This window comes from Sparus aurata, chromosome 10 (genome assembly GCF_900880675.1).
Source record: "Sparus aurata chromosome 10, fSpaAur1.1, whole genome shotgun sequence".
Classification (NCBI taxonomy): domain Eukaryota; kingdom Metazoa; phylum Chordata; class Actinopteri; order Spariformes; family Sparidae; genus Sparus; species Sparus aurata.
The window spans coordinates 25,653,931-25,673,087 of NC_044196.1; the positions used below are offsets into that span (position 1 = coordinate 25,653,931).

Here is a 19,157-nt window from a genome sequence, read left to right on the forward strand (position 1 = left end):
TATGGCCTTCTGTGGCTTCAATTACAAAATCTAATCTTTACACAGTAGCCTACAAAGAACGACGAGAATCATCTGCAGCACCAGCAATGTGCTCTCCTTATCCCCAAAACCGAAAGTGAAACTTAACTAAACGGGAGTTAAGTCTGCATTCAACCTTTGTGTCCACAGGGGGCAGCATGCACTGTATTAAAACATCAGATAGCCAGTGCGACCTCACCCATGGCATTCAGAGGCCATGACAGTGAGCAATCACAAGAAACAGTGCCGGCCTTGAGTAATTTGGTGCCCTAGGCAAGATCTTAGCCGGTGTCCCCTTGCCATCGCGGCCAATTTCACAATCAGTTTTCATACACTCACACAGAAACTGCATGTATGTATTCAACATTTTAGTCAAAAATATCACACCAAATAAAAACTGAAGAAAGAAACAAGTGATAAAAATACAATATAAATAAGGCATTGTGCAAACATATTATCTCTCTTGAAATCATGTTTTGGCATGTGGCGCCACCCACCGCCGTCTACAAATCATTGCAGTCAGTAGAGTCTCAGCTGCCGAGCAACCACAGGTTGCCAGTTACAACTGAGCTGCAATGGCGGAGGCAACGAAATCTAAAAGACCTCGTTATGAATCACAAAAATGCCAAGATAAAATTCGAGGCAAAGCGAGGGTCTATATAGGAGATGCATTTGAACAGTGGAGACAGTTGAAAGCTGAGAGGAATTTGAAAACGGATGCAGAATTGGCTACTCTTCTCCTAGACAGGTAAGTTAAGCTTGGCTAACTAAGTTAGCATCATAGCTTGACGGGGATGGACATTTCGAATACTTTGAACTGTCGAGTAATAACGTTATTCATTTCAATAATAGAAACAAACGTTAGCAGCACAGCCAACGCTAGCAGCATTAGCACTGTCTTGGTACAGGCATCCGGTCTCCAGCGTGCTGCTTTCCAGTCGATGTCCACTCGATGTCCAGCCGCTGTCGGCGCGTTTGCCAGCAGCGGCTGGACAATACGAAATCTTACATTTGATACTTAGCCAAATTCGAGTCCTCTTTAGGTCTTTGCATGTATATCGCCATAAACTATATAACGTTATAAAAGGGGAGGCAAAAATGAAGGACAGTTCTGTCAAATATCATGCATAACGTTATTCCATCTGATATGTCCATCCCTAGTCAACAGCTAACGTTACCATAAATAATAATACATCTTGATCTTTACTGAGAGAACAGAATTGTGTGTCCGCTCTGGCAACCTCGAGTCTGGAGGGGAGGGGGTGGAGGGGGAGGTGGATACGACTCGCCGCAGTATTTTGAATTTGAGTGTAGTAACTGTTTTTGGCCACATTCTTACATATGGTGCCTTTAACTTACGTCGACTCAGCTATTTACTGATTATTAAACAATGCTGCTATCGTCCGATAAGCTAGCAAGCTAACACTCTGCTCCAACAACGGTAACTACGATGCATTAAACTATTAAGTTCATTCCCTTCAACACATTGACGTTACTGTACCTTTATCTTCTTCACGTTTTTCTTCCTCTTCTTTCCTTCTTTTCCTTAACTGGGCGACGGATGGTTTCAGTCTTTTGGACATTGTAATTCCGGGTTCCAGTAAGATGGTGTACTCAGCAGTTGCATCCGTCTGAGCTCCTAAACAAAGTCCCGATGTAATAGTTTTTGAAGTCATATAATCCACTTTCCTGAACAGTTACAGCCCGAACATGAAAAAACAACAGCACGAAAATTTCGGCAGCGAAAAACCTCCCGTTTACAACCCATATGAACAACGAGCATGACTATTCAACTCCGATGGAGACTGCTAACGCTTGCAGACACAAACGGGACAGAATGTTATGGGAGGCCGTTTAGGGTGAAAACATTGAAATATGTGCACATACACACTGAAATACATGCACATACACACTGAAAATGTTCACACACACAATGACAATGTGCACGTACCCATTGAAAACGCGCACACACACATTGACAATGTGCACGTACCCATTGAAAACGTGCACACACACATTGACAATGTGCACACACGCACTGAAAATTTCCACACCCTACCACCTTCTCACACAGCGGGATATAGGCTACTTCTGTGTGTGTGTGTGTGGGGGGGGGGGGGGGTATCTGAGTGTGTGTGTGTAAAATGTCAGTGCGCCGGGAAGTTGTTTCAATGTAACCGGAAGGCACCGCCATCTTGGACAGCTACTTCTCTCTCCATAGGTTTAGGGATGTCGAACTAAATATTATTATTATTATTAATATTATTATTATTATTCCTAAATCTGTGAGCACGTGATAAATTGTGCATAATATGGTTGCCTAGATCCACAATCTGTCACTACAAGGCACATCACCTGCTCATAAATCTTATTAATCTTATTAAGTAGCTGTCCAAGATGGCGGTGCCTTCCGGTTACATTGAAACAACTTCCGGGCGCACTGACATTTTACACGCACACTCAGATACCCACACACACACACCCTAAACGGCCTCCCATAGTTTTGACATCGATTTAACGCCATACACAGGCAGGCAGCCAATGCACACAGAACACACACTTAGAAACACACACAGGTAGGCAGCCTACACACACAGTACATAAACACATGCAGACAGGCAGCCTACATACAGTACACACACAGTACACACAGGCATTCAGCCTGTGCACACAGCCTACACACACAGTACATACACACACACACAGGCAGGCAGCCTCGGCACACAGTACGGACAGTAAACAGTATGCAGACACACACACACACACACACACACACACTGTTATGTCCAAGACCTGTTGTGCTGTGTTTTATAGTGTACCTGGAGTTTCTCTTCCCCTCCTCCTTTCCTCGTTACCTGGCACCTGCTGCTGGACTTAAAAGCCCTGTGTGGCTCCACCCACGGTCTCTCCCTGCAGCCAGGACCAGCCGCATGGTCTCCAGACACCATTTTGTTTTCCCTTTTTTATTTTTGGTTACAATAAATGTAGTTTTCTTACATATAACCTTTGAGTAATACATGTTGTTTCCCTAGAGCCAGGGTAATAACACACACACACACACACACACAGGCAGGCAGCCTATGCACACAGTACACACATGCATTCAGCCTTTGCAGACCGCCTACGCACACAGTACACACACACGCACACACACACACACACACACACACACAGGCAGCCTACGCACACAGTACGCACACACACACATAGGCAGCCTACGCACACAGTACACACACACACACACACACACACATAGGCAGTCTACGCACACAGTACACACACACAGGCAGGCAGTCTAGACACAGTACACACACACACACACACAGGCAGACAGCCTACGCACAATGTACACATACAGGCAGGCAGCCCACACACACAGCGCACACACACGAACACACAGGCAGGCAATCTACGCACACAGTACACACAAACACACACAGGTAGGCAGCCTACGCACACAGTACACACAAACACACACAGGTAGGCAGCCTACGCACACAGTACACACAAACAGACACAGTCAAGCAGACTACTATACACAGTACACACACACACACACACACACACACACACACACAGGCAGGCAGCCTACGCACACAGTACACACACACGCACACACACACACACACACACACACACAGGCAGCCTACGCACACAGTACGCACACACACACATAGGCAGCCTACGCACACAGTACACACACACACACACACACACACACATAGGCAGTCTACGCACACAGTACACACACACAGGCAGGCAGTCTAGACACAGTACACACACACACACACACAGGCAGACAGCCTACGCACAATGTACACATACAGGCAGGCAGCCCACACACACAGCGCACACACACGAACACACAGGCAGGCAATCTACGCACACAGTACACACAAACACACACAGGTAGGCAGCCTACGCACACAGTACACACAAACACACACAGGTAGGCAGCCTACGCACACAGTACACACAAACAGACACAGTCAAGCAGACTACTATACACAGTACACACACACACACACACACACACACACACACACAGGCAGGCAGCCTACGCACACAGCACCCACACACACAGAGGCAGGCGGCCTATTCGCACAGTGCACACACACACAGGCAGGCAGCCTACGAACACATTACACACGCACTCACACAAACACACACACAGGCAGGCGGCCTATTCACACAGTACACACACACACACACACACACACACACACACACACGAAATGACTGTTGACTTGATATACTAAAGTTTGGGTACGGTCGATTAGGAGACTGTAACTTCCAAATAATCAGTGCACAGCAGGTAAGCTCAACATGCAAAAACATAAAACCTTTCTACAGTCATGCAAACTATTATTTATATGGAAAGTAAATTGGTCAGGTTTTTTTTTTCATATAGTTTGTTTAATCAACATAATTTTGTCATTATAGACCAAGCATGACGGATTAAGGCTTTCCTAATTTTTATGAAATTTGGAAGACACAAGACAACATTTTCACACTGTTTGTATGAGCTTTATTTTGGATAATACAAAGAATCCAAAAGACATTACAAAGGATAAATTGGTCAGGTTGCCTATGCAAGGTTAAAGTAACTCAATTTGGAGATTCAATCTTAACTTACAACAGATTTGCACATTATTACAAGATCAAGACCACATTGTAACATGCATGTCATAGAATGTTATTTGATAAAGGGCCAAAAGCATCAGAAAATTGAAAGAGCAGGCAGTCAATTTAAAAGGAGGTTTCGTCCAGGTTCCTCATGATGCTCTCAACCCAGGAGAGAGTCGGATCTGCACAGATGTGACGAGACTTCTGTGTGATCAGACTGAAAGAAAGAGGTGAAGATGTTAATATAATTTTAATAGTCAATCTTCTTGTAAAGATCAAATAAAAAATAGAATTAAGGAAACAGACACCAACAGTAGGATTTACAGCATTAACGTAATTAAAAATGATGACGATAATAATAACAACAATAATCAGGCCTATTCGCACAGTGCACACACACACAGGCAGGCAGCCTACGAACACATTACACACGCACTCACACAAACACACACACAGGAAGGCGGCCTATTCACACAGTACACACACACACACACACACACACACACACACACGAAATGACTGTTGACTTGATATACTAAAGTTTGGGTAAGGTCGATTAGGAGACTGTAACTTCCAAATAATCAGTGCACAGCAGGTAAGCTCAACATGCAAAAACATAAAACGTGTCTACAGTCATGCAAACTATTATTTATATGGAAAGTAAATTGGTCAGGTTTTTTTTTTCATATAGTTTGTTTAATCAACATAATTTTGTCATTATAGACCAAGCATGACGGATTAAGGCTTTCCTAATTTTTATGAAATTTGGAAGACACAAGACAACATTTTCACACTGTTTGTATGAGCTTTATTTTGGATAATACAAAGAATCCAAAAGACATTACAAAGGATAAATTGGTCAGGTTGCCTATGCAAGGTTAAAGTAACTCAATTTGGAGATTCAATCTTAACTTACAACAGATTTGCACATTATTACAAGATCAAGACCACATTGTAACATGCATGTCATAGAATGTTATTTGATAAAGGGCCAAAAGCATCAGAAAATTGAAAGAGCAGGCAGTCAATTTAAAAGGAGGTTTCGTCCAGGTTCCTCATGATGCTCTCAACCCAGGAGAGAGTCGGATCTGCACAGATGTGACGAGACTTCTGTGTGATCAGACTGAAAGAAAGAGGTGAAGATGTTAATGTAATTTTAATAGTCAATCTTCTTGTAAAGATCAAATAAAAAATAGAATTAAGGAAACAGACACCAACAGTAGGATTTACAGCATTAACATAATTCAAAATGATGACGATAATAATAACAACAATAATCAGGCCTATTCGCACAGTGCACACACACACAGGCAGGCAGCCTACGAACACATTACACACGCACTCACACAAACACACACACAGGCAGGCGGCCTATTCACACAGTACACACACACACACACACACACACGAAATGACTGTTGACTTGATATACTAAAGTTTGGGTAAGGTCGATTAGGAGACTGTAACTTCCAAATAATCAGTGCACAGCAGGTAAGCTCAACATGCAAAAACATAAAACGTGTCTACAGTCATGCAAACTATTATTTATATGGAAAGTAAATTGGTCAGGTTTTTTTTTCATATAGTTTGTTTAATCAACATAATTTTGTCATTATAGACCAAGCATGACGGATTAAGGCTTTCCTAATTTTTATGAAATTTGGAAGACACAAGACAACATTTTCACACTGTTTGTATGAGCTTTATTTTGGATAATACAAAGAATCCAAAAGACATTACAAAGGATAAATTGGTCAGGTTGCCTATGCAAGGTTAAAGTAACTCAATTTGGAGATTCAATCTTAACTTACAACAGATTTGCACATTATTACAAGATCAAGACCACATTGTAACATGCATGTCATAGAATGTTATTTGATAAAGGGCCAAAAGCATCAGAAAATTGAAAGAGCAGGCAGTCAATTTAAAAGGAGGTTTCGTCCAGGTTCCTCATGATGCTCTCAACCCAGGAGAGAGTCGGATCTGCACAGATGTGACGAGACTTCTGTGTGATCAGACTGAAAGAAAGAGGTGAAGATGTTAATGTAATTTTAATAGTCAATCTTCTTGTAAAGATCAAATAAAAAATAGAATTAAGGAAACAGACACCAACAGTAGGATTTACAGCATTAACGTAATTCAAAATGATGACGATAATAATAACAACAATAATCATCATAATTATTATGATTATGATTATGATTATTATTATGATTATGATTATTATTATAATCATAATTATAATTATAATTATAATAATAACAATAATAGTCATTTTAAGAGAAAAAAATCTAATCTAGGGAGCACTATTTAAAAAAAATGCATGAAATCTTATTGATTAAATAGTAATAGCAACACTGAGTAGTACGTGTTATTCTTATTGAAGCCTCGTGTTAAAATAAACTTGTAGCACTTACATGACTCCAGTCTTGGGGCAGCGATCATCAGTCAGGTAATATGAACGGATTAGTTTTTTGTTCACTCTTCTCGGGTAGAATTTGAAGCAGCAGTCCTCAGGACCGATTTCACCTGAAGAAAACATAATAAAGTAATGTATTAATGTCTATATATGTATAAAGTAATGTATTAATAGATATGTATATAGTAATGTATTAATGTATATATATATATGTGTGTGTGTGTATAACACCAAGGTTAACTTACTCTTGCAGATGACTGAGGAAAGCAGTGCAGCTCCCAAGATGCAGAGCAGGAGGATGTGACCAGTCCTCATCATGACACCGTATTCTTCTGGTGAGACAATAGAGATTAATATCACAACTGCTCTTCACCTTCAGTCAAGGGCATCTAAACCTTTAGTGGTGTGCCGTGTCACGTTTATCTCGATCAAAAATGTTTGTGAAGGAAGATGATGGGGGATGTGGTCTCAGGGTACTAAAGTTGCTAAGGTGAAACTTTCCGCTCGTTTTTTTTTCAAGTTTGAGTGGTTGATTGCAGAGGAAATGCCTTTGTGGTGAGCCAAGATGTAGCTCAAAGCATGAACCATGACTACAATCATTATTTCTTAAAACTATAATTGGCCAAATGACTCTTACACTTTACTCAGTTGAATAAAAGTTTGACAGCCTTTGTCTTGTGGTGACCTCTAGGCAGGGCCTTAGCCAGGGTTTTAGAAACACTGAGGTCATGGGTCCTAGCCCTGCTGGGGGGGTGCGGGGGTTAAGCCCCACTGTAGGAATATTTTGAAGACTATAGTATAAATCTATATTGAGTGTTAAAATTCCTGAAGACATACAGTGGAGGAAAACTGAACTACTATTCAGAAGAAGACAAGTGATTAATATGGCCAATTTTGAAATCTCTGTTTCAGTTCAGTTCCTTATTGCATTGAAATCACCTCAACTGTCGAACAAACTGAGCAGAGGAGCATAACTTTAGTGTCTTCTCTTTTTGGAGCCAGGAACACTGCTTACCTGGTTTTCTGGAGCCTACTGGTCGTTACTGCCCATATTGTTTTTGTTTAATGCCTGCACAGGGAAGAAAAAGGAGCTTTTTATTTAAATAATTACAGTTTGATTGAAACTTATTTCTTTGTTTAAAAATGACTTCATGCTCTGGAGATAAAATGTGATATGAAAATTGGACCTAATACGTCTTTAAATTAAGAATATACTAATAATATGCTCTTGAAATAAGAACATAGTGTAAATGTAATTCTTATTTGCAGGACAATAAAAAGTAGATGTATAGATCTATTTTTTATCAACAGAATAGTTATGAGGTCACTGTAACATTTTGGTAATTTTAGACAGCTATCTATCTGTGCCCCACTCCTTGAATGTTTGCACAAAGTCTGGCACAGGCCGCTTTTAGAGTAAGCGATAACTAACAGTGTGACTGCAGCAGGTAGACTGGTTGATCACTCAAAGCTGCTGCTGTTATTATTTATTTTCTACCATGAATATATTTGTAATGTCAGAGCAGAAACTCCCAACGAACTGTCTTTGGTTATACTCCCAACTGACTCCGTACACAAAAGTCTGGACACATCACATTTTAAATTAGATCAATAATCTGTGTGTGGAGCAGTCCACCATTACTCTCCCGCCTGTTAGGTCGCACTCACAGCTACTAACGTGAGTTGTTCAAAAACCTTCTTTTTAGTAAACTCTGTGTACACAATGTTCTCAATGCTCGTGTTCATGTGTAGAGACCCTGGTGATACTGCGAGCAAAGTTTCATGTTGTGTCGAGCCTTCTTAGTGTTCTAAAAATTTTGATGCTAGCATATGAGTGCCCCTGCACTCCATTGAAAATAAGCTTGCCCAAAAACGAAACTACAGTAAATCTTAAAAGTGCCTCTTTAGTCGTAATTACGCTTTTACATGAAGGTTTGACTCATATTCAATCACAAATAAAGCCTTGGTTGCTTTTTGGCGAGAGTTTCACTTTAACATTTTAGGGAGTTTATACATTAAAATGTTAAGAGACCCAAACATGACATGACCTTAATGTCGTCAGTGGTAGCTAATCGACCCACATTTATGTTACTGATAGGATACATAATCCAAGACACAATTATTATTTTCCGTTTTTACGCAGATGATATATTTCTTCTTGCATAAATGCTGTCCAAAACTGTCTGTCAAATACTCACCGGAGTTACCTCTGGCTGCAGTAGTTTTGGTGTCACTTTTAATAATAACCTCAATTTAAAGACTCAGATTGGGGAGAGACAGCCACAGAGACAGTAAAGAGAGACAGAGAGACAGACAGACACACACAAATTCAGTGTTGGAATGATTCAGTGTATGCCATTATGAAATATAACAGTCTGTGGAAGTGACAAAACTCTCTTTTTCAATACCTTTGTATAGGTGCCTATTTGTGAGCTGGCGATGATGAGGTTGTTTTATCATTTTCCATTAAACATGACCAAAGAAACAGTATTGCTCCAAGTTGAATATGTATAGCTCTTTATTTTAATAAAACCATTGTTTATATACATTTCAAGTGAGATACAGCTGCATGGTAACCCTCTGCTGTCTCCATGTCTGTTTATCACTCATCTACAGTACACGGGTCTCTTGAGGAAAAACAAAATAGAAAATTGCAAAACAAACAGAACCAAAGAAATTACAAATATCCAGTGAATAAAACAGCTTACCACACATTTCATTCAAATTTAGTTTGATTGAATTTTGTTTTGAGGACCATTCATTATTTGCCAGTGTGATAGAAGGGCAGGAAGCAGGTAGTGTTGGCAAAGGGTCAATTCATACACAGGCCAGACTTTAATGTACCAAATAACACAGTAACTAAAAGATTATATTGGAAATAACACTTAAACACATACACACATAAAAAACCACACACTTCAGCTTGTATCGCCAGCTGCTCACAACTTAAGCACAGAAAATAAAGGATGACAAAGACAACCCGTTAAAACCTGCGAGTGATGACAAAGTGATGATGTGAGGCACAAATCAAAGGCTTTCATTAACGTGCAAAAAGCTTTATTGCAGTCCTGCCATGTGTCACAACACTGGGGGCGTCAGGGTGGGGTGGGGGGAGTGCATCATGAAGAGTGATCAGAAAGTCTGCTGCAGACCGTCTTTCTAGATTTGAGATTTCATTTGATGAATAGGTCTGTGCAAAATGGCAAAAATTACATTTAACAAACTTGCTTTTCTGTGCGGGATGTAAACATTACAGATGGTACTTCACCTTAACTTAGCACTGTGTGAACTCATCAAAACAATGCTGGTAATGACGCTTGATATAAATACTGGCCTCACCGAACACTGGTCAGGATGGAGTTGCACATTAACCATGGTGTGAATGCAGCGCCGACACACTGACAATCTCAAAGAACAGCAGCCACAAGACCTGAGAGATGACACAGTCACACCTGCCGCCATCTCACCACTGACATGCAGATAACAGGAAACCAGAATCTGTCATCTAAACAAAGCAACTAGCCAAGTATTTACATGCCATGGTCTTCTTGCAAGTTTTGCTTAGCTTGGAGAAGTTTTAGCTTGGGTCTAGTTGTGTTAAAGGAAAAGTTCAAAAATCAAAAGTAGAAATTCCTCTTATTATCTACTCACCTCCATCCTGACAGAAAGTCAAGTGAGGGTCTGTAGTCTCAAAAAATTCCTGGAGATTTTTAGCAAATCAGTGTTGGAGCATTCTCCTGAACAACTGAAGTAGATAGGAACTAAACAAAAACAAACTGGCTCCAGACAAGCTCTTCAATCAAAGGCCCTAGACCCCGAAGCGTAAACCATCACTGCAAAGTTAAAGTGTGTTTAAAGTGTTAAAGTGCCCATCTACTTCAGAAATTTAGAACAATGCTGCAATGCTGTTTTTCTATGAAGCTCCAGAAATGTGTTGCGGACTACGAATATTCATTCGACTTTAATCAATTAACATTGGGATGATTGGATAATGACTAGGATTTGCATTTTGGGGTGAACTGTTCCTTTAAAGGCAGACAAAGGTCGTGAGAAACTATAGTCAAATAGTGAAATCCCAATTTTGCTAAGCTAAACAACAAGTTGGGCAGATGCTGTTAAATCTCAGACATGCCACAGACACTCAACGGGCTGCCCTGTAGCTTATCATCAGGGCTTTTAGAAAGCGCTTACACAATATACTCTTCACTTGATGATGTCCTCAAATTGCTTTTCCGTTTCGTCCAACCTACCGTCCAAAACTCAAACAATTTCAATGTACTATCTGACAAAGAAAGCAGCAACTCCACACAACTAAGATGCTGGAAAAAGTGAACGTTTTTGCTTTTTTGTTTAAATGATGAGTAAAATGATTATTCTTCCGTTATTCTTCACTTAATTTGGTGGGAAGAGGCTCATCAGCAACCCTTCATTTGACTGGAACAAGTCTTGTTTACGTCTGTTTGATAAATATTAAATAAATACAAATTTGAAAGACATCACACTGACACCCAGAAATCAGGAATCAAAACACTTACAAGCTGAAACGTACATCAAGCAAGCGTGGTGGGTTGGGGTGTCCATGTCTGACACTGCATGTTATGTGCGGCTTACAGCACACATTACCTCATTTTTTACACCAGTTTCATTGAAGTAAATATACTGTAAAACGCATTTACAGGCAGCTTATCCCCTCTTTTTAGAGGGCTCAAACATTTAATTAAACGTAACAACATGGTGCTATCTCTCAGAGACAACAGATTTGTCTTCAGGTGTTTAACATACAGCATGAAGGTTATGAGCATTTTCATCGATTTTAACTCTGTTCAAGACAGAGTTGGCTTCTTGGAATGGTTCAGGAAACACACAAACTGAAAAGCACACAAGATCCAAATAATTACATCAAATATGAAGGAATGGTTGAAGTTTTGAGAGAAAAGTACAGAAAACAACAATATTGAGACAAACCAGGACACACAGAAGTGAGCTGAGGTTCCACTTAACATATTTCAATGCTGAGAGTCTCTGAAGATGTCATTTTAGGACATTACGATTACTTTCCTAGACTAATATGTAATTACAGATTGGAATGTCATACATAGACTTTTTGTCATAAAAACAGCCAAATGTGAGCTGAAATGGAACTATAGCTAGTAAGACAGCAGAGATTAAAATGTGAAGGATTCCGGTCGTTACTAGCATCTCCGATTTCCTCCAGTCTGTGGAGACCTGAGTCAGCCCAGTAGGTGTGTGTGGGAGTGTGTGATACATTCTTTTCAGCCTCTGCCAGCGACTCTTTCCAGTCCACTGCTGGGCCTCAGAGCAGTGGAGGGGTGTTGGGAGATAATTAAGGCCTTGTATCCTTTTCACACCCTTCCCTTCAGGGTCGTGGTTCAAGTTAGAGCAGTGACACAGCTCAACAGGTTTATCACAGCGGCTACAACCAGACAGGTCCCATAGATGTTGAACACGGGTCTTTCTTATGTCCATCCGGTCTTCTATGGATTAAATTTTAATGGTTGAGTCTGTGTGATCTCAGCTCAGCGCTTCAGCACTGGGCTGCCTCGCTCTGGATCTTTCTGTAATGCCTGTAGGACCTGAGCAGACAGATGGAGCTGCTGTTAAAAAAATATATGAGAAACAGTGCCAACAAAACGCCCTTAAAATGCAAAGCTGCAACATCCTACCTGTGCCCACTTCCTGTTGCGGCTTGTCATGTGGACGGCAGCGATGTGCTGGAAGAGCTGCTCAGCAGGGATGAGGTCGGGCAGTCGTGTCAGGAACTGAGCCATGTGGATGAAGTCCATGCAGGTCAAAACATCCTGATAGAGACGCAGCAGGCCCAGCCCAGTGCGGAACAGGAACTCCTCGCCATCTCGGCAGAACACATCCCACACCCGACAAGCCAGGTCCAATGGCAATGACTTACTGTATAGAGTGAAGATCCTGGAGGAAGGGAAACAGAGAGAGGAAAGGGCACATTAGATAATAAAGTAACTCAGTTCAAAAGGATGCACATGTGAAAACAAGGAACAAGCCCATACATATCTGAATCTTTGAGGTACACTTGCAACTGTATTAGTGGTATCCTCAGGGGTTTAAAAATTAAGTACAAGTACAAAAACTGCAGGTCTTTCAATGGCCACTTGAGGATGGCACCAAAACTAAAGTTATAATGCCCAACCGAAACAACATTACGCTTTCCCACGCTTTATCTGATAGCTAGCCATGACTGGGCTTCACCTCAGATAACTGCAGTCACTAGCCCTTTTTACACAGCGTCTCCGCATTATCTCCGGAGCTGTGGTTCGCCAATTCTCCGCTGATGGTGATTCACACAGAGCGAAGCATCTCCGCCTTCACTTGTGTAATTCACACATAAAGCCGGCGCTGCGGCTCCTAAACAGGCGTGATGGTACACGTCATGTTGATGACGTCGGTGTTCCCCCAGGTGTTCCCCCAGGTGTTCCCCTTGTCTATCTAAACCCACAGACAGTTTATAATCATATGGATGCTGTTATAATGTGTAGTGATTGAGATCCTGACCCACCGAACATCCTGGAAAGTTACGGAGATAAGTTTTTCGCGTTAAATTACATAATTATACATAATAACAACCATCAGTAAACAGGACGCTGTCTGACTCTGTCACTCGCGGGGACGGAGGCTGTTTTCTGGGGGAAAGTTCCCTGAAGTCTCGGTCCGGAGGGCTGACGGTCGTGGTGATTTATTTTCATCACAAACACTCGGTGAGTTAAAGTTTTTGCCGGTGACAGACGCTGTTTTTCGGGCAGAAATGTGACAAAGAGTCGGTAGGACAGATAGGAGGACAGACGCTTCTCCACGTACAGCTGTGGTGTTTGTTTTCCTCATATAAGTTGCCAAAGACAGCTACAGTTACGACGTTACTTTTGTTCAGTCCTGTAACGTTGCTTTGTGGGACATTTGTCTGTATTTAGTTGAGTGAAGGACCTGTGCAGTTATCAGACTAGTCAGACCGACACGCCCTCGCTCCGCGCCTCCGGATTATCTGTTCACACTGGGACGGCTCACCAATAATGCGGCCCTGATACTACCTCCAGAGGCGGATCAGCGCCGGAGCGAAATTTCCCCCCTCTCCGCATCTGAAACTTTCATACAGGGGAGGGTGCGGAGAATTGGCGCCGGATCCCCGCGTGCAAACGGCAGTGTGAAAGAGGCTACTGATCTTGACTTCTAATCTGTGTTTGTGGTGTTGATGCCTTCTGGAGGATTTTACTATGAAAGAATTCTAGCTTGTAGACTGGTTCCAGTGGAACCTCCCAATGCCGGGAAGACCAAAGAGCTGATACTGGAATTCCACAGGCACAGACAACCCTGCACGCAAGTAAACATCCACGGAACGGCCATTGAGACGGTGACATCTTAAAAGTACCAGGGAGTTCACCTGAACAATAAACTGGACTGGACTGATCATACTGCAGCAACATATAAGAAAGGTTGGAGCAGACTCCATCTGCTGAGGAAGCTCAGGTCCTTTGGAGTGTAGGGGGCACTCCTGACAACTTTCTATGACTCTGTGGTGGCATCAGTCATGGTCTTAAGTTGATAAACTTATCAAGGAGGCCAGCTCCACCCTTGGATGCCCTTTAGACCCACTGCAGGTGGTGGGAGAGCGCAGGATGATGGATAAGCTGTTATCATCGCTGGTGGATTCCCTGCAGGTCACTATCACAGCACTGGCCAGCTCCTTCAGCGAAAGACTGATACACCCCAAGTGTATGAGGGAGAGGTATTGCAGGTCCTTTCTTCCTGCTGCTGTCAGACTGTACAACCAACACTGTAGTCTATTTGCCAGCCTATAGAGCCCCATTGTGTACCCGGAAATGTTGAGTACACCAAAGTCTTATGTTAGAAATGTACAGTATGGGTCCCCAGCAGTAATAAACCGCCAGACGCTAACTTATTGGGCAATTTGCTCAATTTGCATTAATCGCCTATACGAGCAATATTTCAGCAGCTGCTTGGCCGATTTAGACAATATTGGAGTGGTTTTGCGGTTGACTGAGGATGCTGATCCATTTCTGACATTTTCAAAATTCAAAATGGTAGTTTAAACCAAAATTGGCCATTTTTAAACTCCCAGTGGTCTGATTTTGATAAATTTTGAGTCGATTTTGAGGTTATTTATATGCTTAATACACTGGACCTGCATTTCAGAATCAAGAGAGCACAATGTCATTGGTGTGAATGTTGACACCTAATATTTCTTCAAATTTCTTCAGTTCTGCTCACATTTTTTGGCTTCGTAACTTTGTGTCATTGCTGCTGTGGTTACTGCGTCGGGAAGAATACTGGCTAGATGGAAAGATGGACAAAACAGAGCTTTTTATATTTGGATCATATCATGTCAATACAAGTAAGTTGATTAAATCGAAGCAGATAACCATGATTACAGTGTGTATGAAGTGCACATTTAATTTTGATGTTTTATATATAGCCTAATATCTCTATAGCCTACTTCTAAACCATCTCTTGGGGTGGTTTAAATTGATAAAATATGGTAGCAGTTCTTTTTAGTAAATTCCAGAGACTTAATTCACAGTAATTAATACATCAACAGTTAATGTTACCACAACTACCAAAAAAAGTTAGCCTACTTTGCCTCATCATCCCGACCCTAATAAGTTCTGGCGAGCAGAAAGAGAGGGTGACTGGTTGCTGCGACAACAATGCCTTGAAGAGATGCTGCCCTATTTCTTTGCCGCCAGTCATCACAACTACTCAAGATGGATCACATGGCATCTGTGCGACATGCAGCACCCTCCTGCTACTGCCAAGGATGACCCACTTGCCAGAAGCAATGTGTGCTGCCACTTAGATGGTGCAGCTGCAGTGAGTGGAGATATGTTTGGGGAGAAGACATGCATCAAGCAAGGGAATGGAGGAGAAGGCATAAAGGACATCTCCACCAACCCTGAGCAGGTTGCAGTGTGTATCCAATCTTTTGGCATCTGCTCTCATCTCTCCAAGTCATTTAATGAGATGTACGACGATGCTGAAGCATTGGAAAAGACAATGAAGCCCAAAGGACACAAAGAAGAGGGTAAAGGACGGTGGGAGTTGGACTCATAGGACCGGGCTAAAATCCTGAGAGTACTATGGGAAAACTCTCACCCACTCACCACAGAGACTACTACCCTCTACCATATCATAAATCTAAGGTGGCGGATGTAAAGGTGAATGTGCAAGATGCACTGAAGATCAGGCAGGACATGAGCACACTGTTCTCTTCATCGCTTCCTGGGGGATTTCATGCACCCATCTCAAATAAGGTGGTCGGCTGTTGGTAGTGGGGAGCAAGAGAAGAACGGAGCTCTTTACCCTCTTTAACTACCAGCTCTGCCCAGTCCCTGCATCTATCAACAGCCCTTTTTAGATAGAAAAGGCGGCACATTTGCTCCAAGGTAAGGACGGCAATGTGCCGGCCTGTCTTTCTAAAACGGAGGCGTAATATTCCTCCTTTTCCAAAAGCCGCCTCTGAGGTAGGCGTAAACATGTGACGTGACGTGACGTGAAGCTCAAAGTTGGGCTGTGAACAATGACACAAATTTGACTTCAAAATAAGAGCTTTACATTGCACCCCATTGGAGTTTAGAACTGGGTTCTTAGCGGGGGGCTTTTAATTTGAAAGTAGCAACCGTCCTTAGCCTGCTGACACAACAACAAGCCAGGGTTTTCCCTGCCATTATACGGCGTAGGCGCTGCGCCCAAGCATTTTTGCTTCCCGCCTAAGCAGGATTCTCCCCAGACGGTGGAACAGCGGCGCTACGCCGCTATACCGCTAGGTCGGCGCCGCTATACTCCGCGCGTGACGGTGACGAGCGAGTGTCTGTCTGTCTGTCTGTCTGTCCGTCCGTCCGTCCGTCCGTCCCCTGGTTGACGGCTAGGAGCTCCCGGCTGATGGCGATGAGCGTCCAACCTCATAGTTCGACTATGCTACTCAATTAGACAACTGCAATTGTCCGAGTACATGCCCGTGAGAAAATCGAATTATTGGCTGGAGCATGTCAGACCCTGATATGATAGGTGGCGCCATTTCAACTAGTGGTAATAGAGCCACCTCCAGCTGACCTCTTTACATCACCTGCAACAACAAACTCTGCTGTGGCATTCGAGAAAGATGACGTACAAAGAGCAAGACGAAGCTACATCTTTGTACATTTCGTATATGGTGTACATGATAATTACACAAACTAGATGCACAATGGCGCTCTTGGTTGCGGTTATTTTGGAAGAAACACACCGCTGCCACCGTCCTTCTACTTTCTGATCTGATCTGATGGAACGTATACATGCACGAGTAATGCAACTGTCGATCGAATAATCTAGGTGTTTTACTATGAGAAATCCGATCCGGTCAGATCTTACGTATACTTGCATCTTAAAAATCCATTCATAGTCGGACTAACTCAGTAAGTAATGTAAACGCACTGACTGACAACCCCCCCACACAATAAAGTGATGAGGAACAAGACAAACAATCAGAGGCTAGGCGAGGAGTTCACATTGAGATGGTCAGCAGAGCAGACAGTACTGTCACCCATGACGAGGCTGACGTCTCCCTCATCTCATAAATGTTGTTAGTGCTAAAACTGTCCACATTTTCAGCGACGACACTGATGTGTTTGTGCTCATGGTCCGTTGGTGCTGGAAGGTGGGTATCACATGTCACCTGCAGATGGAGAGATGGGACGGCACTGTTCTCAACATAAATTCGACAGTAGAGAATCTGAGTGAGCACTGTCACTCCATCTCGGCTATGCACGCTCTCTCCGGGTGTGACACCACCTTCTATCCCGTTCGTAAAGGGAATGTGTCCTTGCTAAAGACCATGAGAGTAGTGCCTGGTGACCTGCTTCACTTCATCCGAGAGGAGGGTGCTACTGATTTGCAAATCACAGAGGCAGTGAGAGGTTTCCTCCTGGCTCTGTACAACCACAGGAAGTCTGCATCTCTGAACGTCGCCAGTTATGAGATATACGGAAAGTGCAAAACCCCCCCAGCACTGAAGACACTGCCTCCTACAGAGCGCAACGCGCACCTCCATGGACGGCATGCCCATCTACAGGTGCTGCTTTGGAAAGCAGCAGACTGCCCTGATCCACCAGCTGTGGACATTACCAAGTTTGGATGGTACAAGAAGGAAGGCGAGAAGGAAGGAGAGGAAGTCATCATCTGTCCTGGATGCAAGCCCCGTTGCTCCTTCTGCCCTGTTGGACATTATCAGCTTTAGCTGCAAAGCTGGGTTAACCTCTCCGCACCCACCCGCCCGCCGACGGGCGATTTCAGATAAATGACTGTATGTCTACACTGCGCAGTGACGTATCCCGCTTCAACTTTCATCAATATGGACATACTATACGTCGTTAGAAAGGGGAGAATCTCCGCAATTCATTCATCCAGTTGATTTTGCAGAAATCATGAGCACCAAACCATAAATCATTGATATTCACCAGCATGGTAAACGTGAGACACAAGAAACACACGGCGACTCCCTACCTTTGAAGCGGCCATAAAGCCGTAATATGTGTCCATTCCTCAATTATCTATATTCCAGTTGTCCGTAAGAATCCACTGATCAAAAGCATAAAAATGGTTTTTCATAAAATTATTCCAGCTTGTGAATATCGTCCTGTAAAGTCCATTTGTTTACCGTCTGCCAACTTTGTCCGGCAAATAAAGTCCATACTTTACCGGCCGCACCAAAATGTTTTCTAGTTCCTGTATGGTGATGTTGGGTATGCTTGTTTTCATCACTTTGCTGGCTACAAAATAAAAGTGTCCCCATCTTTTTCTGTTCAGTTTTCACCCCAGCAGAGCCCCTGAAGTAGATCGAGCGCTGCCTGTTTGAAGGACCAATAGACTTTGTTTACTGTTTTTCGCTGCCTTAGTATAGGAATAGCGTATTGGCTATCGACATGTCAATCACTCAGGCTTCTAGCCAATTATTTTACCTTTCTAATGAGGGCAGGCGTGCCCAGGTCAGGTATTTATGAGCCGAGGGGTTTCCGTGCGTCTGGCGACTTGTGGGCGGATTTTACGCAGCAGACGCATG

The 19,157-nt window shown here is 42.7% G+C and overlaps 2 protein-coding genes across 4 annotated transcripts in view; both read right to left on the minus strand.

Annotated features, from left to right (window-relative positions):
* Positions 1 to 6,324: 6,324 nt before the first annotated feature.
* On the minus strand, positions 6,325 to 7,497 carry ccl36.1 (chemokine (C-C motif) ligand 36, duplicate 1). The gene is made up of 3 exons (XM_030429895.1): positions 7,309 to 7,497; positions 7,062 to 7,173; positions 6,325 to 6,662 (listed from the first exon to the last, which is right to left on the minus strand). Exons 1-3 carry the CDS (start codon positions 7,379 to 7,381, stop codon positions 6,569 to 6,571), a joined length of 279 nt encoding a protein of 92 aa, XP_030285755.1. The 5' UTR covers positions 7,382 to 7,497; the 3' UTR covers positions 6,325 to 6,568.
* Positions 7,498 to 9,563: 2,066 nt separating this feature from the next.
* The window catches only part of tbc1d14 (TBC1 domain family, member 14), a 121,849-nt gene continuing 112,255 nt past the window's right edge, over positions 9,564 to 19,157 (minus strand). For all 3 annotated transcript variants that reach the window (XM_030430666.1, XM_030430667.1, XM_030430668.1), the window contains 2 exons: positions 12,748 to 13,006; positions 9,564 to 12,657 (listed from right to left, as the gene is read on the minus strand). In XM_030430666.1, coding sequence (XP_030286526.1) covers positions 12,601 to 12,657; positions 12,748 to 13,006 — 316 coding nt within the window. In that variant the 3' untranslated portion in view covers positions 9,564 to 12,600. The remainder of the gene's footprint in view (positions 12,658 to 12,747; positions 13,007 to 19,157) is intronic.